The sequence below is a fragment of the Haliotis cracherodii genome, unplaced genomic scaffold, assembly GCF_022045235.1.
Source record: "Haliotis cracherodii isolate W230 unplaced genomic scaffold, xgHalCrac1.p SCAF_5, whole genome shotgun sequence".
In the NCBI taxonomy this organism is placed as follows: domain Eukaryota; kingdom Metazoa; phylum Mollusca; class Gastropoda; order Lepetellida; family Haliotidae; genus Haliotis; species Haliotis cracherodii.
The window spans coordinates 28563040-28584708 of record NW_027266308.1 but is presented as its reverse complement, the minus strand read 5'-3'; the positions used below and the strand labels follow the sequence as shown (position 1 = coordinate 28584708).

The following is a 21669-nucleotide window of genomic DNA, read 5'->3' as shown; positions in this document are numbered from 1 at the left end:
TGTCTTCCTGAAACGAAGAAGGTAGGGAGATTAGGTTCGTGTGTCATACCCATGAGAATTCAAAGAAATACTGCATTTGGAACCACTCGTATGATTCCAGGGCAAGCTGAACCCTTTCATCAACACTTGCCCTTTTCGTAACCTGGAAACCATTTTGATTGTCCCGGGTTGACACGAAAGCTCACGAATGAAGCTAACCTTCTTCATTCGTCTCCACTCGCCCCTTTCCGTAAGCCAATCGGCTTGCCCCGGACTTACACGAGTTGATCCCAGTGGGCTTTTTTGGTTAAGTGTGCACGAATGAAACAACCACTTACCTCTTTTATGTCCTGATTTTGACACGATACATATATCTTCGATTATCGAACGTACTAGATGCTTCTATTATGATAAATACCGTGGACCCATTCACGTCCATGGAGCTCCTCGTCCAGAGAATGTCACATCCCAAACTCTCTTATCAGTAGCTTTGACAGAAGTTCCTCACATATGAGTTGAACAATACATCCGAATCGGACTCTGAGCGAAGCTGTGGTAGCGAATCTTAACACGGTATTTATCAAACCAAAATAGGACTATAGTAGTATATAATACACTGGATAATCGAGGATTAGCAATAATCCAGCTATATCAGGACAGGAGAAACCAAGAAATGGTTTCGTCGATTTTACCCGTGTGAGGAATCGAACCTGGGTCTGCAGGGGGACAACGCAAACCAAGGCTATTACACCAACCCTTATACGTAACAATGTAGTCAAATATTTTCAGGCCGCCGTGAATATAAACTTTCAGGCAAAAGAAATAATACACACATGTCTGATGGTGGCTGAAAAGATGCTTCTTTCGATGGTGATGTATACATTTGAGACGGGTATCACAGTTGTGTTTTGGACTTATATTTGCAGTGTTTCCGCGAGTGATTTCAGCCCGGTAACGTTTTAATAACGTTTTTAATTTTTTTAGCAAATCCAATTTTCAAGTGTATACTTTTTTTTGCCAGGCAGTATATGTGAATTTAGGTGTTGAGCCTAAAGGGGACTTGAGATAACCGAGTTCGAGTCAACGAATTCATGGTATATGTGTATTGATCTTATGGTCTTGGGTGCCCTACACTGTAAAAGAAGCCATGAATTCGTTCTTACCCTTGTGATAAACGTTGTGTTTTTATTCACCAAGACTGGTTCACCGGTGCTGTTTAATGCACGCCCCCAGCGAACACTGAAGCCTTTGAGGTTGTCACGTGACCGCTCTTCGGGCATGGCGACATACACCCTGGCCGCTTGGGCCTTGGGTACCAAGACGATGACCACACCATTGTCGTCCTTCAGTACGGTGGCTGTGACCAATACAAAGTAGACATCAACGACATGCACGTCTCCAGCGGTAATATATAAGGCAGGATGGACTTTGGCCATGGTTTGTTTGTTTGTTTGTTTGTTTGTTTGTTTGTTTGTTTGTTTGTCGCACTCAGCAATATTCCAGCTATGTGACAGCGGTCTGTTAATAATCGAGTCTGGACCAGACAATCCAGTGATTGACAACATGAGCATCGATCCACGCAATTGGGATCGATGACATGCATCAACCACGTCAGCGAGTCTGACCACCCGATCCTTACGCCTCTTTCGACAGGCATAGTCGCCTTTTACGGCAAGCATGGGTTGCTGAAGGCCTATTCTGTCCCGGATCTACAAGGGTATTTTGGCAATGGTTCACCTTAAGAATTGACTTCAATATGTATTTGCTTTTATGGAGGTATAAACGTAAAATAACGGCGTGCATACTGTGTAAAACAGAGTTACAATAATAACGTCACAGACTGCTTATTTATTCATTAACACATACACCTGTAGGCGACATTTCAACACAAGCCCCGCCCATTCTATAAATCAGCCAATCACGAACGAACAGTACTCAATTAGTAGGCGTGGTCTAATTTTTGTTTCGGTTTGTGGAAACAAAAACGCAAATAACTTTTTGCTTAGTAAATCAAATTCCACGAACTCACGTGCATTTTATTCATTATCGCATAACTAGTCAGTTTTGTGTATTTAACAAAATGAAAACTTGTTATAAGCTTCAGGACTTTCAGATTTCCCGCCTCATCAAGAACAAAGCCAGCATAGATGTCACCTTCTCTAGCGGCAAGTCCACAAAGACCCATCTACGAGCAAATGGCAGAGGCACAAGCAGTGCAAGTCCCAACCCCCCAGGATGTATATACCACATTCCCTGCAACTGTGGCCACCAGTACACTGGAGAAACCCTTAGACCCCACAACACAAGACTCAAAGAACATCGGACTTTAACAAACTCTACCTGAAATCCGCTTTTTCCGAACACATCCTGAAGAACGAAAACCATAACATCATGTGGGACGCCACCAAAGTCCTGTCTACCAACAACAACAACTGGCGACTACAAGAAGCCATTGACATCAGGAGACACCGGCCAGTCATGAACCGTGACCAGGGAACCTATCTGCCTAGTGCATGGGACCATTGCTTGGATCTTTGTCGGGGCTAATTGCATAGCTGGCTTCAATTTGCCCCTTGCTATGTCCATTCTTTTCTTTCACCCATCAGTGCTAATTACCCCAGTTCCCCTCACATTATCTGACACGCCGTGATATAAATATTGACAGACAGTCGTGACGTAACTGGAACATTGCTGTCAGCGACTAGCAACAAACGAACAAACAATGACTCGTGAGGTGTGCAAAACACTCACCGTATTCTTCTGGGAGTTTGATAGGGGTTGTAATTGCTGGCTCGGAATCGTCCTCTCTGATCGGCGCGGGGGACATGGAGGTGACAGGCGACAACCATGACCCAACCAGTCTGTGCCCGGGGGGTGTCGCGATTATCTGATAGGGACAAGAAAGACAATATACATAGTGATATACAAGTATACAAACAACTACATGTATACAATACATGGGCATAGACTCGATCTTTTATTTTTTATTCTTGCTACTTCTTCCAATTTAGAACCGTACCGACCATTGACAATTCCTATTAGTTTAAGGGAAGGTGGGGTAGCCCCGTGGACACAGAGTCGACCTGTCACGCCGAAGTTGAACTGGGTATACATGGGTACAATGTGTGAAGCCTGTTAGCTGTGGCGATAGCCGCTAATGGTTGCAGTGAGTGAGTATGGTTTTACGCTGCTTTTAGCAATATTACAGCAATATCACGGCGGGGGACACAAGAAATGGGCTTCACACATTGTACCCATGTCGGGAATCGAACACGGGTCTTCAGCGTGACGAGCGAACGCTTGAACCACTAGGCTACCCAACCGCCCCGCTAATGGTTGGAGGTTTGCTGGTTACGGGCTGTCATTGGTTAACTGGAAAAGTAAGTTGTAGCAGGATCACGAGGGGTACATGGGGTTTTATACCACGAGGCTCCATGTCAGAATGATGGGATCTGATTGGTCCACATGATCTTGATAAAATAATGTGTAACCCGCCTTGGTGAGTAATAAATTTCTCAGCGAGGGAATAAATCTCTTATACCCCACCACGAGCAATACAGGCTGTATGTGAATTTCTTCCAAGCAAAAAGCTGCACGCTTTTTCCGAGTCACGTGACATAGCACACGCTCAATCGTTCGGTATGATAAGTTCGTTATAGCAGGATCACGTGGGGTACATGAGACTTTATGCGTCCTGTGTCAGATTTTATACCACTCGCCTCGGGCGCAAAGTAACAATGATAATGGCATCACACCTAATGTGGTATAAAACCTAACGCGGGACGCATAAAACCCCATGTACCCCGAGTGATCATGTTACAACTTATAATGTACCATACGTGTCGGAGGAACATATTTGTATATACACGTGTTTGATACGTATTCGGGGGGACAGGTTTGTACATACCTTGAGCAGGGACTATCTGGATAAGAAGCAGTATGTAAATCTACAAGTCTTTAATTTACTATATGTGTCGGAAGAACAAGCTTTTGGACATACCTGTTGGAGGAACCTGTTTGGACATACCTGTTGGAGGAACCTGTTTGGACATACCTGTTGGAGGAACCTGTTTGGACATAACTGTTGGAGGAACCTGTTTGGACATACCTGTTGGAGGAACCTGTTTGGACATACCTGTTGGAGGAACCTGTTTGGACATACCTGTTGGAGGAACCTGTTTGGCCATACCTGTTGGGGGAACCTGTTTGGACATACCTGTTGGAGGAACCTGTTTGGACATACCTGTTGGGGGAACCTGTTTGGACATACCTGTTGGAGGAACCTGTTTGGCCATACCTGTTGGAGGAAACTGTTTGGACATACCTGTTGGTTGGGGGAACCTGTTTGGACATACCTGTTGGAGGAACCTGTTTGGACATACCTGTTGGAGGAACCTGTTTGGCCATACCTGTTGGAGGAAACTGTTTGGACATACCTGTTGGTTGGGGGAACCTGTTTGGACATACCTGTTGGGGGAACCTGTTTGGCCATACCTGTTGGAGGAACCTGTTTGGCCATACCTGTTGGAGGAAACTGTTTGGACATACCTGTTGGTTTGGGGAACCTGTTTGGACATACCTGTTGGGGGAACCTGTTTGGACATACCTGATGGTTGGGGGAACCTGTTTGGACATACCTGTTGGTTGGGGGAACCTATTTGGACATACCTGTTGGTTGGGGGAACCTGTTTGGACATACCTGTTGGTTGGGGGAACCTGTTTGGACATACCTGTTGGTTGGGGGAACCTGTTTGGACATACTTGTTGGGGGAACCTGTTTGGACATACCTGTTGGAGGAAACTGTTTGGACATACCTGTTTGGGGGACCCTGTTTGGACATACTTGTTGGAGGAACCCTGTTTGGACATACCTGTTGGGGGAACCTGTTTGGACATACCTGTTGGAGGAACCTGTTTGGACATACCTGTTGGGGGAACCTTTTGGACATACTTGTTGGTTGGAGGAAGACTGTTTGGACATACTTGTTGGTTGGAGGAAGACTGTTTGGACATACTTGTTGGAGGAACCTGTTTGGACATACCTGTTGGTTGGAGGAAGACTGTTTGGACATACTTGTTGGTTGGAGGAACATGTTTGGACATACTTGTTGGTTGGAGGAAGACTGTTTGGACATACTTGCTGGTTGGAGGAAGACTGTTTGGACATACCTGTACACCATACGTGTCCGAGGTGTTATGAGTGGAGTTCGCTAACTGAATTTCTGTCCATGTATGATTCTGAAATAGAGGATACACACATTATACATGGCGATTTTGAAAACCAAGCAGCTGTACTCTTGTCTTTTTTTCAGTTCCTGGCAAGGACAGGTAACTCATGGCACGCTTCAGTGGACTCTCAAGTCTGTACTTTTCATGCCGCATCCGACAAACTACTGACCTACTGGACCGAGACTAGTCGAGTGGTTTGGCGACATGCATATTAATGATTAGTGGCCGTTAATGTGATAACCACTACTATTATTGAAATAAACAGTCCCTCGTTGGTTTAGCAGATGGTTTGATGTGTCTTGTATGCCACTTAATATCCTATGTATACGAACGGAGGAGAAAAGTAACTGTGCTTCATTATAAATTCAATTAAAATGGATTTATTCTGAAATTAAATTATGCATCTGTTAATACCTATTCTCCACGATTTTAAGGTCATGATGCACAACCTGCACGTGCATGTTCATGCCAGGCGAACAAGTTGCCAGACATCGAAACACAATATCATCTCGTTGGAGACGCTATCTACAGCAGGGCAATACTCATGACTTGCCTCAGGCCGATCGTCCACGTATGACGTCACGTCAACGAGACAACCATATTCGGTTGGTGCATCTACGGAATTGACACAAATCTGCGGCAGAACTGTACGCAACCGGTTGTGAGAGCACAATATTCCGCCTCGACATCTGGCGACACGCCCAAATTTGCTTCACTTCACTGTCTGGAGTCATCAGTGTGATACCGGGACGGCAAAAAAATATCGTACTTGGTTCGCAGATTTAACATTTTTTTTAAATTGATGTACGTAAAAAATGCCATTATGTATTTATTTATTTTTTGTCAGTAATTTAACTTCAAATTGCACCCTTTTCTCGATGCTTTTGAGATTTCGGGATTCAGGGGTAAGCAATGAGACAACGAGTGGAATATTTGATGGTATTCGGGATTTAGGGGAGGATGGGTTTTACACTGTTATATTAATGGAGCTTAAGCCTATTGAAATCATGATAAAGCAAGCTTACCCCAGGCACAGTCTTGGTGCTGGTGTTGTACAGGGTACCGAGGCCCATCAGTTCGTCGTACGTTGATAGGTTGAGCTTGCCCCACCTGATGTGGTACTGGTCAATCTGACCCACTGACCCCTTGTCCGTGGGGGCCTTCCAGCCCATCAGCACACGATGACCAGTCTGGATAGGCACCACCAGCATTGTAATGTCCACTACGTTGCCCGGCGGGTTATCTGGGATATGAATGAGACAGGATATGTAGTCGGGCTGGAACGGGTAACTCGGGTACTCGGGCCGGGTGGGTACTGAGTAGGACTTGGGTACCCACAGGACTACCCAGAACCGTGGTTAGTCACGTTATATATTGTTTATTGACAAAAAAATATCTAAAACTCTATGGTTAAACTACAAATCAGTATTGTTCGCATTTCTTTCTGACTATGCACCAATTCCTTCTGACCTTTACAGGTTTGAATAAAGATCAAACTTCAGTCGAATTCAGTGTATGCATGACCTGATCGTTTTATACGTGTATCTAAATACATTTTAACAGAGCTACGGTCAAACTATTCCCAATCGCATTTTTTACACCCAAGTCTTGAGACGTATAGCGGATATCCGGGTAGGGTCGGGTGATAGCGTGGTGGGTACCCGGGTAGTAAATTTGGACTCGTCCCGGCCCTAATATGTAGCCTTATTACACTTTTTGTGGACCTTGTGAAAAATCATTTATAGCTGGAAGCGCACGTAATGTACTCAAGGTCACGTGACATAGTAGAAATCAGTGCTTTAACATGTTTGATTGACATCATGAGCATCGATCCACGCAATTGCGATACGATGACCATCATCAACCAAGTCAGCGAGCCTGACCATCTGGTCACGTTAACCGCCTCTTACGACAAGCGTGGGTTGCTTGACCAACTCTGCCCTCGGTTATTTACAGACAGTTGTCATTTAGCTGGAATATTGCTGATTGTGTTAAACAACAAACAAAAAATGTTGGAACTGCAAGACACCCCACTGATACTTATGTTGAAAGTGCAAGACACCACACTACTTATGTTGAAGCGTCATGGCCAATGTTACCAAATTCAGCGATCAACTTACAATCCAGATTGCATTCTCGTCTCCTTGGGGAGCATACAACCCATGTTGCCTTGACTAGGAGTTTTGCATTCCTCTTACCGTAAAATTACGTACTTAACGAATAAAGGCACTTGTCTGGGGAGACACCACATGTTTTGAAAGCGTTTGAGTCGTTTAATGAGCTGGGGGGGAGGGAGGGGGGGGGGGGGGGATGTTATACTCACATATAGGCGTCGCCGGACATGAGAACCCGATCACATTATTGCAGTCTGAAATGCGTGCAAATAACAAAAATATATTCAGCGTTCTCTGTTTCGGTCGTACAGGGGGCAAGTTAAGTCAACATGGCAACTTTGCAGATTTTAATATTTTCGGGCATACTTTATTACAAATACTTAACCAATATTTAATTTGAGAACGGGATATAGCGTAAAAAGACGATAAAAAACCACAGGCAAAATAGTCCCCTGAACGAAAAGTTCCGTCTATGCGGGGAATCCCCTAAGTGGGGTCAAAACGGGTTTCCGGTGCTCGAGGCGCTGCGCAATTACCACGATCGGGCCGGCGCCCAGTCTGCCTTGTGGTTTATTGGGTATCTTCCAACTTGTCCAGCTCCTATTCTTACGAGTGCAAATTCACCCGATCGTGGTGTGGTAAGACTATAGGGTTTTAAGCGGGCATTTCACATTTGACACAAATTATTGGTGAATATCTTACAACATACATGTATAGCGACACAACTAATTGGTGAATTTGTTTCACAAACTCTGTTATTTTAACTATTCACAATGTAAAGATCAAAGGTCGTTTCAAACACTCAGAAATGTATGCAATGATATTTTTGAAGAATTAAACGAAATAGAAACGCTTTTAGATTGACTGCTGTTAGCGTTTTCGTATAGCTGCTAAGGATCACAAGTCTACATATATCAGTTAAGGAAAACATTGTTCACGCGTCGTTGTAGATTTAGGCCAAGCCCCCAAAGAATTTGGAATCCGATTACGGAGCGTGTGATTTCAGCACTTTCACTTGCATAGTGAGCTGTTTCAACCATGATAACACTCCACCGCACACAGCTCGTGTCACTGTAGACTACCTTATAATGCCAACATCAACGCCATGCCCTGGCCGTCGAGATCTCCAAATCTCAACCTAATTGAACACCTCTGGGATGAACTCGATCGACGTCACAACACGCCGCAGACACTCCCACAACTGGCCAACGCGTTTCAAGCAGAATTCCGCAGAATTCCGCAGAATTCCGCAGGACACTTATCCAGTCAGTGCCGAGGAGATGCGGAGCCGTGACTGCATGCCCGGGGCCACACGAGATACTGAGTTCAACGCAACCTTCTGGCCTTATATGTGACATGACAATGAGCAATTTTTAATGCCTTTGTACAACGACAACATGTGACTTTCGAGCTCCAAAATTTCATATTTATATCTATGAAATTAAATTTAATATATCTTTATGAGGTACAATAAATTTACTTTCTTTTTTTTGAAGAGTGTATGTAGGACAATTGATATTCGCATAAAATCGCAATCATCTCTCCACTTTACCTGTTCTTTAAAACCGTGATCAGTGCAGCTCAAATAATTTACAAACATACGAACTTGTATGTTGCAACTTAACCCCGTCTTGTCACCTAATACTAATATATAGTACACATAACCCTGTTTTGTCACCGTGTATATTGCAACTGATCCCTGTTTTGTCACCTCGTATATTGCAAATGACCCCTGTTTTGTCATCGTGTTTATTGCAACTGAACCCTGTTATATCACCGTGTATATTGCAACTGAACCCTGTTTTGTCACCGTGTATATTGCAACTAAACCCTGTTTTGTCACCTTGTATATTGCAACTGAACCCTGTTTTGTCACCGTGTATATTGCAACTGAACCCTGTTTTGTCACCTTGTATATTGCAACTGAACCCTGTTTTGTCACCTTGTATGTTGCAACTGAACCCTGTTTTTTACCGTGTTTATTGCAACTGAACCCTGTTTTGTCACCTTGTATATTGCAACTGAACCCTGTTTTGTCACCGTGTATATTGCAACTGAACCCTGTTTTAAATCTCATAAACACCCGATTGCAAGTGTTTTGTCTAACATACAAACCGAAAAACGAAACTTTAAACAACATTTATCAACATGTTTGTGTTTTAAACACTAAAATCATTGTGATTCATCAGCGAGCCTACAGCCTGCTGGTACACTCTATGGGCAACAGATACGAAGGTTGCTTATTCCATCCGCAAGAAAATATAATGTCCTTTGATTTTACATTTCATTTCAGTGTGTTCAAATGCAAAACATTCATATGTTACAATATATTATAGTTGTATTAATACCGTGTACTAGTATATTGTAGACTTAACCCTGTTTGGTTACCGTGTACTAGTATATTGTAGACTTAACCCTGTTTGGTTACCGTGTACTAGTATATTGTAGACTTAACCCTGTTTGGTTACCGTGTACTAGTATATTGTAGACTTAACCCTGTTTGGTTACCGTGTACTAGTATATTGTAGACTTAACCCTGTTTGGTTACCGTGTACTAGTATATTGTAGTCTTAACCCTGTTCTGTTACCGTGTACTAGTATATTGTAGACTTAACATTGTTTGGTTACCATGTACTAGTATATTGTAGACTTAACCCTGTTTTGTTACCGGGGGCACGGGTGGCCCAGTCGTCTAAGGCGCCACGATTTGCTGTGCAGAGTTGCGTCCCTTGGGCACGCCAGAAACCTATGATTGTGGGTTCGAATCCCGGTTCGCCTCAATTATGTTTCTAGGTTTGTCAGCACCATACCCGTGCTCGTGGGTTTCACCGAAGTGGTAAACGTCTGAGGCCTGCATCACTTCGGGCTTTCCACCCACATTAAGCTGACACGCCGTGATATGACTGGAATACTGTTAAAAGCGGCGTTAAACCCAACTCACTCACTCACTCACTGTTTTGTTACCGTGTACTAGTATATTGTAGACTTAACCCTGTTCTGTTACCGTGTACTAGTATATTGTAGACTTAACCCTGTTCTGTTACCGTGTACTAGTATATTGTAGTCTTAACCCTGTTTGGTTACCGTGTACTAGTATATTGTAGACTTAACCCTGTTTGGTTACCATGTACTAGTATATTGTAGACTTAACCCTGTTCTGTTACCGTGTACTAGTATATTGTAGACTTAACCCTGTTCTGTTACCGTGTACTAGTATATTGTAGTCTTAACCCTGTTTGGTTACCGTGTACTAGTATATTGTAGACTTAACCCTGTTTGGTTACCATGTACTAGTATATTGTAGACTTAACCCTGTTCTGTTACCGTGTACTAGTATATTGTAGACTTAACCCTGTTTTGTTACCGTGTACTAGTATATTGTAGACTTAACCCTGTTTTGTTACCGTGTACTAGTATATTGTAGACTTAACCCTGTTTTGTTACCGTGTACTAGTATATTGTAGACTTAACTCTGTTTTGTTACCGTGTACTAGTATATTGTAGACTTAACCCTGTTTTGTTACCGTGTACTAGTATATTGTAGACTTAACCCTGTTTGGTTACCGTGTACTAGTATATTGTAGACTTAACCCTGTTTGGTAACCGTGTACATAATAGACTTATTTTAACCCTGTTTTTTTTTTATCACGTGTACTATAAACGTGTGTAGGATATAACATTCACGTGTTATTACCTACCTATGTTTATGTTGATACGGCTGGATAGTCCAACTACATTCGGGGTGCATCTTGAAAATGCCCGCACCTGAGAACCAAAATGAAGCAGTGATCAGTTCCAGACGTACACGAAGGAGACCGCCTCCGTGGTCTTCTGGATAGAGAGTCCTCCAGGACGACGGGCATACTAACAGACGTTAAAGGATGGTACTTGGTACCCTGCCTGGCGCTCGGCTCGGTTATCGACTGTGTCATGGTATCTCAGTGGGCTAGCATTATAGAACCGGGATGAGATTAGTGGAGTTGGCATGGTATATCCATGTGCTAATACTATACATAAGTCAAGACAAAGACAAACGCGCACGCAGGCACGCAGGCACGCAGGCACGCACGCACCCACGCTCGCACGTCCTGTAAATCGTTATATAAGTGCAATAATCTTGAAAGCGACGTTAGATCTTTCACCTCACGAATGATTTTTTTGTCGGCTTAAAACTCCTTTCAATAAAGCTGACAATACATGCTAACTATCCCCGCGCCTCTCCGTAGTTCAGTAGTGGAGCATCTGCCCGGAGAGTGGACAGCCTGGTGTTCGATCCCCGGCCGCGTCATACCAAAAGACGTAAAGATGGTACTTGTTGTTACCCTGCCAGGTGCTGGGCGATTTGGGCCTAAACAATGACTGGTCGGCTCGGAGTCAGTTTACTGTGTCTGGGTGGTGTATTCATGTTAAACTGTAGCATGGTATCTCGGTGGCACTATAAAATCGACATTAGTCCGGACTAATACAAGCAGACACACACGCACTCACGCACGCACGCACGCACGCACGCACGCACATACGCGCATGTACGTCGCTATATATGTGCAATAATATTGAACACTACGTTAAACCTCACCTCACCTCACCGTAAGAACTATCTAATTCACTGCATTTACTCACCTGGAACTTGAACTTACACCCCATGCCACCCTTTGGTATTCGGACATTCAGAATATTGGTAAAATGGGTCTGAAATAAAGCGAAGTTTGTAAGATGTATTCGAGGTCAGGGAAAAGTTGATCGGATATTGACATTCTTCTGCTGGTATTCCACTGCATTCAAACATGTTTTACCATTGAACTTTTGTTTCTACAACAGAGGAGCACGGGTGGCCAAGGCAACTAAACTCGCTGTGCAGAGTTGCGTCCCTTGGGCATTCTAGAAACCTATGATCGTGGGTTCAAATCCCGGTTCGCCACGAGTATATTTCTAGGTTTGTCAGCACTCTTCCCGTGATCGTGGGTTTCACCGAAGTGGTAAATGTCTGAGACCTGCATCACTTTGGGCTTTCCTCCCACATTAAGCTGACACGTCGTGATATAACTGGAATACTGTTAAAAGCGGCGTTAAACCCAACCCACTCACTCTGCAACAGACACACAAACTGAATCACGGAAACTTGTAATTTACATCCCCACTTAACAATGATGTGTATTAGTTCTTTTAGTGCCGACTGAGAAACTACAATAACAGCTTTAGCCGTTCGAGCAAGACCATTGTGTTACAATTTATATACTTGTAGTGTATAAAAACTGGTTGCGGAACATTTTTTGATGAAACATGTAACTTGATGTTTAAAATATTAAATTATTGTTCACGACAGTTAGAACAAGATACACATTTTGATAGACAGGCCCATCATCGATTACCCAGTGTAGTATATCTCCCTTCTGTTATGAAAATACCCCGGAACTATTGGTGTGAGTCCGATTCAAATGGCCGGCCAATCAAATAAACTTTACGAGGGATTGAAATTCTGTGCTATATTAGTGAAACTTGAAATACGAAGATGGTGACGTTTCTTTAGAAAGGAAGTTATGGCGGCGAATAGGGTCAAGTAGCATTTACCAAAACACCCCCGTCAAATTCCGGTTACAAATGGTTTTCAGCAACCCATGCTTGTGGTAAGAGCCTATTTTGTTCATCTTCCCGAGGCAAGAGAGTTAACTGACTTTAAAAGTCCAGTTTCCACCCTTGCCAAACTAGGCTGGAATTACTGGGCTCGATTGTAGCGCCACCAGTGGCTATTACCAGTTATGTCCCTTCTAAGCCTCTCCTATGGACCAATCAGATTCCACCTCTCGTATCACTTGCATTTGCTTCAAACAAAATGGTGGCGCCCGGTCAGGACGATCTGATCGATAATCAAGATCTATATTGTGATAAAACGGGTCTTACATCGCGAAGTACATCAAATCACGTGAGCATCTTGATTAAAAACATGAAAAGATTTGGAAAATATCTGCTGACGAGTTGGCGGTGCACATGTTTTTCAAATCATGCAATCGACCGAAATCTGCACGACAGTTTACGAACCGGATTTCGATTTCGGTGCGCGATTTTGATTGGATTGTGCATAGACTCCAGCCAAAATGTAACTCCATAATACCAGCCTAGTTCGGCAAGGGTGGAAACTGGACTTTTATAGTCAGTTAACTCTCTTGCCTAGGGAAGATGACTTTGCTTGTCGTAAGAGACGACCAACGGTATCGGGTGGTCAGACTTGGTTACTTGGTTCACGCATGCCGTTGTATCCCATTTGCGTAGATCGATGCCCATGGCATCAGTTACTGGATTGTCTGGTCCAAACTGGATAGTTTACCGCCATCATACATATGGAATATTGCTGAATGCGGCGTTTAATAACAAACAAATGAACAAGTAATCATAATAGCGAGTATGTGAGTGAGTGAGAATGGTTTTACGCCACATTCATCAATATTCCATCAATATCATGGCGGAGGACACCAGAAATGGGCTTCACACATTGTACCCATGTGGGGAATCGAACCTGGGTCTTCGGATTGACGAGCGAACACTTTAACCACTAGGCTACCTCGCCGCCCCTTATAATAGAATCGAGGTACAATAACCATGGGCAGCTAAACCAACCGAGTTCTGGGAGTCGAAGTAGACAGGCACACTTTGACCGCTGTCACTGTTGGAGCAGGGCTGGTCAAGGTTTTCCGTCCAACTGTAGGTGATGATTTCACTTCGTTTCCAGCCTGAAAGAGGCCACTGGCATTAGCATGCGTCATTACAGTGGAGGACTGACAAAGCTGCATATAAGAAAGTTTGAATTAATTGCAACATCGAAAGCTAACATTTTGGTGCGTGCGTGTGGCTGCTTGTACTTTTCCGGACTAATGCCGATTTTATAGTGCTGACCCACTGAGATACCATGCCGCAATTTAACATCCAACTTGTTTAGCCCCTTAAAATGCCGAGCGCCAGGCAGGGTAACAACAAGTACCATTTTTTAATGTCTTTTTGGTATGACGCGGCCTGTGATTGAACCACTGACCTACCGCTCTCCGAACAGATCTCGGAGGCCGTCGTTGTACTATTTGGTCTGTGTGTTATGGAAACTGTACTATGTCTTTGGGATGATATCTTGTGTGCTGCAAGATTAGTCGCAATAAACAGTTCAAGTAATCAATTATAATAGCTTGAAGGTACCGTATCAAACAAAGTAGTTCTGCATGACATGTTTCCATTTAAGATGAAAATCTCGCACAATTACCACTGATGTTGTTTTAACCACTGCGGCCCTTAACCATTATGATGACGACACGCTATTGTTGTTCCAGTTGATTCTGAACCATGGACTCACAGCCCCATCTGACCGTGTATTTTAAGAAATGAAACTAACGCAACTATAACTAATGATGCAAAATTATGGAGAAATTTTATATCACGCAATCTCAGAGGAATCTCTCGAATCTATTGATTCCGGAAGAAGAATCAACGCACCCCGAGTCAACTTCCGGAATCCACAGATTCTCATTTCTCAGTCAGCGATTGGTCGATTAATGATGAAGTGATGTCACGTGGGTGTCATGACAACTGCCAGTCCAAAGGAATACAACTGGAGCAATGGCATCGTGCAACATGCCTATTACCCAGCATGCTTCACAGAACGTCGTGTCTTACCTTCCGGTTCCTGCCAATATAGTTCGAACTTGATCTCCTCAGTCCTGGCATCGAAGACAAATGGGCTATGGGTGATGTTCCTTACCTCCACAGGCGCGATCGCTGTGGAATATATATGTAGTCATCTCAAGGTATAATGAGTGAGTGAGTTGACATCCATCGAACCCCGATCTTCAGATCAGTCAATTGAATCAGTACAGTATGATGTTAGGACGGGCCATTTCATAATCGGCTCGGATTACACAGGAACAGCTCAATTTTTCGGGACACCTCCACCCCAAGAAATGTATATCGTCGGCCCTTCAGTGTGTTGTGCATACGAACCTCGTTGTGTCGAACTTGGATGTGTCGAATTCCCGGTTGTCCCGAACTCATTTGGGAGTCTTGAGTATCCAAATTAAGCGTAAAATGCCCCTGATGTCTCGAACACCGGATAACTCGAAGGTTTTTTCCAGGTCCCCATGGGTACGACACAACGAGGTTCGATTGTAACTGATTCAGAATGTTTATATTGAATGCATATATGGAGTGGTAGATCATATACCTGGCGTTGTGATGGGATCACTAAACCATCGGGATCCGAACCTGGATACCGAGGCGACTCTGAACATTGGCCGTTCACAGACATCTGTTACCTCATTTACAAAGTAGGTGTCGCTGATTGTCTGAAACAGAGCACGTCCAGGAATTATTCACAACATTCAGGAGCTCCGCAAGGCGACGGCAACTGTTTCATTGCTACACCGAAGACACTTTGCATTAAGGCACTGCAATTCGCGGTGCAGAGTTATGTCCCTTGGACATGCGAAAAACCTATCTGGGTGGGTTCAAATCCCAGATTTACTTGATTATTTGAGGGGTTATATAACTGGTATTATCAATTTCAGAGATTATATTGGTATTCAAAGATTGCATATGCAATTCAAGTTATATTGAGTGTTTGTTGTTTAACGCAGCACTCCGAAATCCAGCAATAAACAGCATAGGCATCGATCCCCGAAATTGGGATACGATGACATGCAGTCTACCAAGTCACACAGCCTGACTACTTCCACTCTTACCACAAGAATGGGTTACTGCGATCGTATATGAAATTCGGGGTTTTATTTAAATTACATGATGTAGGAATTCAAGTTGTTACCTATAACATGTATATGAAATTAAGGAATATGAATATGCAAGCAAGTCAATGGATTAGAGATTCTTGGTGTCTATGCGTACAATTCCATCCTGCAGATATTTACATAAACACGAATTCAACACTATCACAGTATCAACCCCAACTTGTCCGAAAACATCAAGCCATGTCACTCACCCACCCCACCCGTGAAGATCCGGGGTAGAATAGGTCTTCAGCAACCCATGCTTGCCGTAAGAGGCGAGTAAGAGGGATCGGCTGGTCAGGCTCGATGACGTGGTTGATGCATGTCATCGTATCCCAATTCCGTAGATCGATGCTTATATCAATCATTGGATTGTCTGGTTCAGACTCGGTTATTTACAGACCGCCGTCATATAGCTAGGATATTGATGAGTGCGGCGTTAAACAACGAACCAACAAACAAACACTCACCCAGCCCTGCGTGTACCAAGCGTTGCTCCTGAGCTTCTGGGGGTTCGGACTGGGGAGAGGGGGCACATTGAATAACATCTCGGGGTGGACAGCCAGATCCCACTGGACGATGTAGATGACCTTGTGCTGGGTCGTGGCGTCCAGTGTCCAGTGGAGCATGATGTCCCGGGTGACGGGGTCCCTTAGGATCTTCACGTCCGGCTTGGGAGGAAGGTAACCTGAAAAGGTATAGTTCTTCCCTCAAGCGTTTTCTCCCAAGGAATCAATGATCTTTGTATGTAGTTGGTCCAAAGGGGTCAATAATCGTTGTATTCTTTTTGTCCCAAGGGGTCAATGGTAATTAAATCTGTTTGGTCCCAAGGAGTCAGTGATCATTGTATTCGTTTGGTACCATGGTGTCAATGGTCAAAGTTTGCGTTTGGCAATGGTAATTGAATGCGTTTGGTCCCAAGGAGTCAATGGTAATTGAATCTGTTTTGTCCCAAGGAGTCACTGACCAAAGCATGTGTTTGGTACCAAAGAGTTAGTGATATTTGTAATACTATGCTTTTGATATCTAGGAGTTAATGATAATTGAATGCTTTTGGTCCCAAGGAGTCAATTACCTTTGTATGCGTTTGGTCCCAAGGGGGTTATTGATTTAAAGTATGCGTTTGGTCCCAAGGAGTCAATTATTACTGTGTGAATTTGGTACCAAGGAGTCAATTATATATGTATGTGTTTGGTCCCAAGGAGTCAATAATCATTGAAATGTGTATTCCCAAGGAGTCAATGATAATTGAATGCGGTTGGTCCCAAGGAGTCACTGGTCATTGAATGCGTTTGTTACCAAGGAGTCAATGACCATTGTATGTTGTGTTTTTTTACATTTATTACTTGATCCGCCTACCCACAAATGGATTTGAATTTGGAGCAACGACCTTATTGTTTGGGGGCAAGAACACCCGTAACCCCAGCGAATAAAAATGGCCTTATCTCAGACACCAGTCCGTGGTATTATCTTACGTGACTACTGCCATAGGTGCAGTACCGTGTTTAAGGCTAAATACTACTCCACAATACAGTCTTCTTCTTCGTTCGACCACTGTCGTAAATATATGGTGTAACAGTGGGGCTAAGGAAAGGGCCCATGACCTACATTTAGGCGAAGATGCAATGTAGCCTACGTAAAATGATCTGGAAAAACACTTTTCACCACAATGTAATGAAAACTTACGGCACTTGTACTGATATCTCTTCGGGAAAGAGATCCATGCTATACAACGACATCGCCTGGATCTACTCACAAGAACTCATGTTGAGAAGGGGGGCACGGGTGGCCCAGTCGTCTAAGGCGCCGCGATTCGCTGTGCAGAGTTGCGTCCCTTGGACACGGCAGAAATCTATGATTGTGGGTTCGAATCCAGGTTCGCCCCGATTATGTTTCTAGGTTTGTCAGCACCATACCCGTGCTCGTGGGTTTCACCGAAGTGGTAAACGTCTGAGACCTGCATCACTTCGGGCTTTCCTCCCACATTAAGCTGACACGCCGTGATATAACTGGAATACTGTTAAAAGCGGCGTTAAACCCAACTCACTCACTCACGTTGAGAAGACAAGACACTATTGTCTGTACGTTGCTGAATGTCGCTGGTTCCATTCCCTGACCGCTTGACACCAATGTTAAAAGATGGTACTTGTTGTTAACATGCCTTGCATTCGGCATTAGGGAACAAAACAAGGACTGGCGGCCCGGAGTCAGTGTCAGACTTTTTGAGCGGGCATATTCACTGCGGCATGGTATCTCATGGGTCAGCACTATAATACCGGCATGAATCCTGATTGGTACAAGATGTCACGCACACGTGACACGTCGATATATAACTCACCCCACAAGACACACACACCCCTCCCCCACCCCTCCCACCCCATCCCACCCCAGTGTATGTCATCGATGCCAACTGAGTTAAATCAATGCTCATAATGTCAATCACTGGAGTGTTTGGTCCTGACCCGATTATTTACAAACAGCCCTCATATAGATGGAAATTTGCTGAAAGTGACGTTAAGCACACAAAAAAACAATAACAAGACATCATTGCTATAATGCAGCAGTTACCTACCGCCTTGACTGATGTTCTTGAGCACGGAGCAGTACCCAGCTCCTCTACAGTCGCCGCCGTCCTGAAATGGATACAGAGGAGGGTAGGCCAGGTTGTGTACACGACTTCCAAACACCAAACAACGTTGTGGGTGCAATTTCCAGATCGAATTGGGGGCACGGGTGGACAGTCGTCTAAGGCACCGCGATTCGCTGTGCAGAGTTTCGTCCCTTGGACACGCCAATAACCTATGATTGTGGGTTCGAATCCCGGTTCGCCCCGATTATGTTTCTAGGTTTGTCAGCACCATACCCGTGCTCGTGGGTTTCACCGAAGTGGTAAACGTCTGAGACCTGCATCACTTCGGGCTTTCCTCCCACATTAAGCTGACACGCCGTGATATAACTGGAATACTGTTAAAAGCGGCGTTAAACCCAACTCACTCACTCACTCCAGATCGAATTAAGAATAAATACTGAAGTGTACTCACTGTGCAGTTGAATACCCATTGCCTCCGCGTACTTGGTCTGCAAAGGTCTTCGCATTTATCCTGAATAACACATGTACTTGATGTAATTGGGGCAACACATTTCCCGCAGATCTTTCTCCATCTATATATTTAAATTAATACAGCATAAACTGTAAAGTGCAATCATTGGAAAACTCCTTCCGTTAATCCGTTAATTCGATTTATCGTGAAAGACGATGTGACATTTTAGTCTCGGCTGAATCCCTTTTGGCTCTATGGTATAATATCGACACTTCGCCTGTCTCGAACAACGGAGAACTCGATGTATTTCAGATGATCCCGAGGACTTGAGTTAACGAGATTTCAATGTACATACAATAGTACAATGTAGTATCCATGGGCTCATGAACTATTGTTTGTATTAAACAGGCATCGCCAAAACGCTCACAAGGTCATTAAAGCGACCATGCTTGCCGTAAGAGACGGGATCGGGTAGTCAGGCTCGCTGACGTTGTTGATGCATGTCATCATATCCCAAGTGCGTAGATCGATGCTCATGCTATAAATCATTGGATTCTCTGGACCGGACTCGATTATTTACAGACCGCCGTCATATAGCTGGAACATTGCTGAGTGCGGCGTTAAACAACAAACAAACAAACAAGGTCATTAAACCTGAGATGATGTGATTAACCGAAATACTCATCATTCGATTATTATATGTGCCTACCACTAGGTCCGGTTGCTCCTGACACAGGGCCTCGCACTGGGCATCACAGACTCCTTTAACAGAAGACAGCTCTCCCTGTCGGAGAAACACACTGGTGAGGTCACATAGGGTCAACCACAACGTCAACAACGTTACAATACCGTGAATAGCGTTCTTCATGTCGTAGAGAGCAGAGAGAATTGTACATGTGGCTTTGTGGGATACGTCAACGTGATTATCTCTTCTCCCACTGCCCACTCAGAACATGAAGCCAGATGACACACGCATTGGAACATTCTTATCAAGGGAGTCCATCTCTACTGTTCTCATGGAAACGCCTGGCATCACATCTCGGACGTACAGGAAAACAGTGTTAACATAGCACTCCTCAAAATGTCTGAATTGAGTTGAAGCGATGTATCCGGTAACAAAATGTTTAATGGCGACAATGAAAGACCAAATGTTTCGACAAGATAATACACCATACGAGTGTTCCCATATCCCATACACCTGTTAGTTGACACGGATAACACTGAAACCTTGATCTGCTAGTGTAAATATTGGTTTGTTGAAGTATGGTAGATAAGATTAAAGTCAACGTTGCTCTGACGAGTTAAAATAGTTCGTGTCTCCTTTGTGTTTATACAGTTGAATGATGTAATAACCTAAATGCACAGAAAACTCGATTTAATACAACCACAGAGTCATCGTTTAGTTTATGTATGAAATGTAACCGCTATGAAATAAAAATTAATACGAGTTTTTGTTAATGTGTCCTTTTTATAAAGGTATTAGAGAAAATTTAATTCCAAAATGTTATCATGTGCAACCATCTGTTCAAAAATGTATCAGTCTTTTATCTACCAGAAATGATTCTGTTATTAAAAACATGTCCATATATTTAAAAAGACATTTACCTATGTAAATACAAATGTAAAAAATATTAACGTTTGTTGTAAGAAAATGTGTGCATGTGCATAGTATATATTATTCCTGTAAATGAACTCTGGGTCATGTGGCCTTCATTCATGAATAAACTTCTCCTATTGTGTCTATTGATGTAATAGCCATTTTAAAAAATCGATTTCCATTCGAAACTGTGCATGAATAAGTGTTGCATAAAATGAGAGGGTCGGCAAAATATTATACAGTCCTAAGACCAATCACACACAGCCACAAGCCACTACCATCATCACCCCAAACCCCGACATCCGGTTGGCTCAAGAACTTGTGCACCCTTCATTTACATTGGGCGGTTTAAGTTAGCCAGAGTTCGATCACCTGACGCGACCCCCTATGGAGAATTGGTTACATCTTCACACACAGAGACATTTGGCCGAAGTAAACATATTATTTAAATGAGAGTGGAAACAAAGTCTGAGTGAAACCGATGGACAGCCACTGTCTACCTCACCGCAACAGAAATGTCACATTTGCGTATCTAATTTCATGTCAGCGTTTTGACGTTTGACGTACTAGCTGTATCATTGCCAAAAAAACATCATGGGGTCAGATTCCCTATGAAAATGTTCTCATGTATCATGCTGTGAATTTCTATAAGCGCACAACTCAAAATTACTTTTATTTTCTTTGAAAATTTAATGTTTGATTTTCGAGAAAAAATAATAATTAAAATTTAACCCATGTCAATTTGTGTAGTGAAATATCAGGTTATTACCATTGCCTGTTAGAATCTAGATCTAGAGATGTATAGCAGTTCGAGAGCGAAAGTAAATTTGAGGGGTAACCTAAATATGACGTACATTGTAATTAGTCAAATCTTCATAATGATTTAGTCCACCAACAATAATGAGAGTTTTGTTTCACGTACAATTAATGCTCCCATGTCATTGTGCTGCAAT

At 43.4% G+C, this 21669-nt stretch overlaps 1 protein-coding gene across 1 annotated transcript in view; it reads right to left on the bottom strand.

The window, feature by feature from the left end:
* LOC139443494 (uncharacterized) overlaps nucleotides 1–20299 on the bottom strand; it is a 111440-nt gene extending 91141 nt beyond the window's left edge. The window contains exons 1-14 of the mRNA XM_071224481.1: nucleotides 19829–20299; nucleotides 19120–19179; nucleotides 18651–18711; nucleotides 16549–16766; nucleotides 15520–15640; nucleotides 14976–15077; nucleotides 13935–14047; nucleotides 11943–12011; nucleotides 11021–11087; nucleotides 7532–7576; nucleotides 6234–6451; nucleotides 5149–5217; nucleotides 2731–2866; nucleotides 1143–1336 (exon numbers count right to left, since the gene is read on the bottom strand). Coding sequence (XP_071080582.1) covers nucleotides 1143–1336; nucleotides 2731–2866; nucleotides 5149–5217; nucleotides 6234–6451; nucleotides 7532–7576; nucleotides 11021–11087; nucleotides 11943–12011; nucleotides 13935–14047; nucleotides 14976–15077; nucleotides 15520–15640; nucleotides 16549–16766; nucleotides 18651–18711; nucleotides 19120–19179; nucleotides 19829–19987 — 1632 coding nt within the window. The 5' untranslated portion in view covers nucleotides 19988–20299. The remainder of the gene's footprint in view (nucleotides 1–1142; nucleotides 1337–2730; nucleotides 2867–5148; nucleotides 5218–6233; nucleotides 6452–7531; nucleotides 7577–11020; nucleotides 11088–11942; nucleotides 12012–13934; nucleotides 14048–14975; nucleotides 15078–15519; nucleotides 15641–16548; nucleotides 16767–18650; nucleotides 18712–19119; nucleotides 19180–19828) is intronic.
* Nucleotides 20300–21669: the final 1370 nt, after the last annotated feature.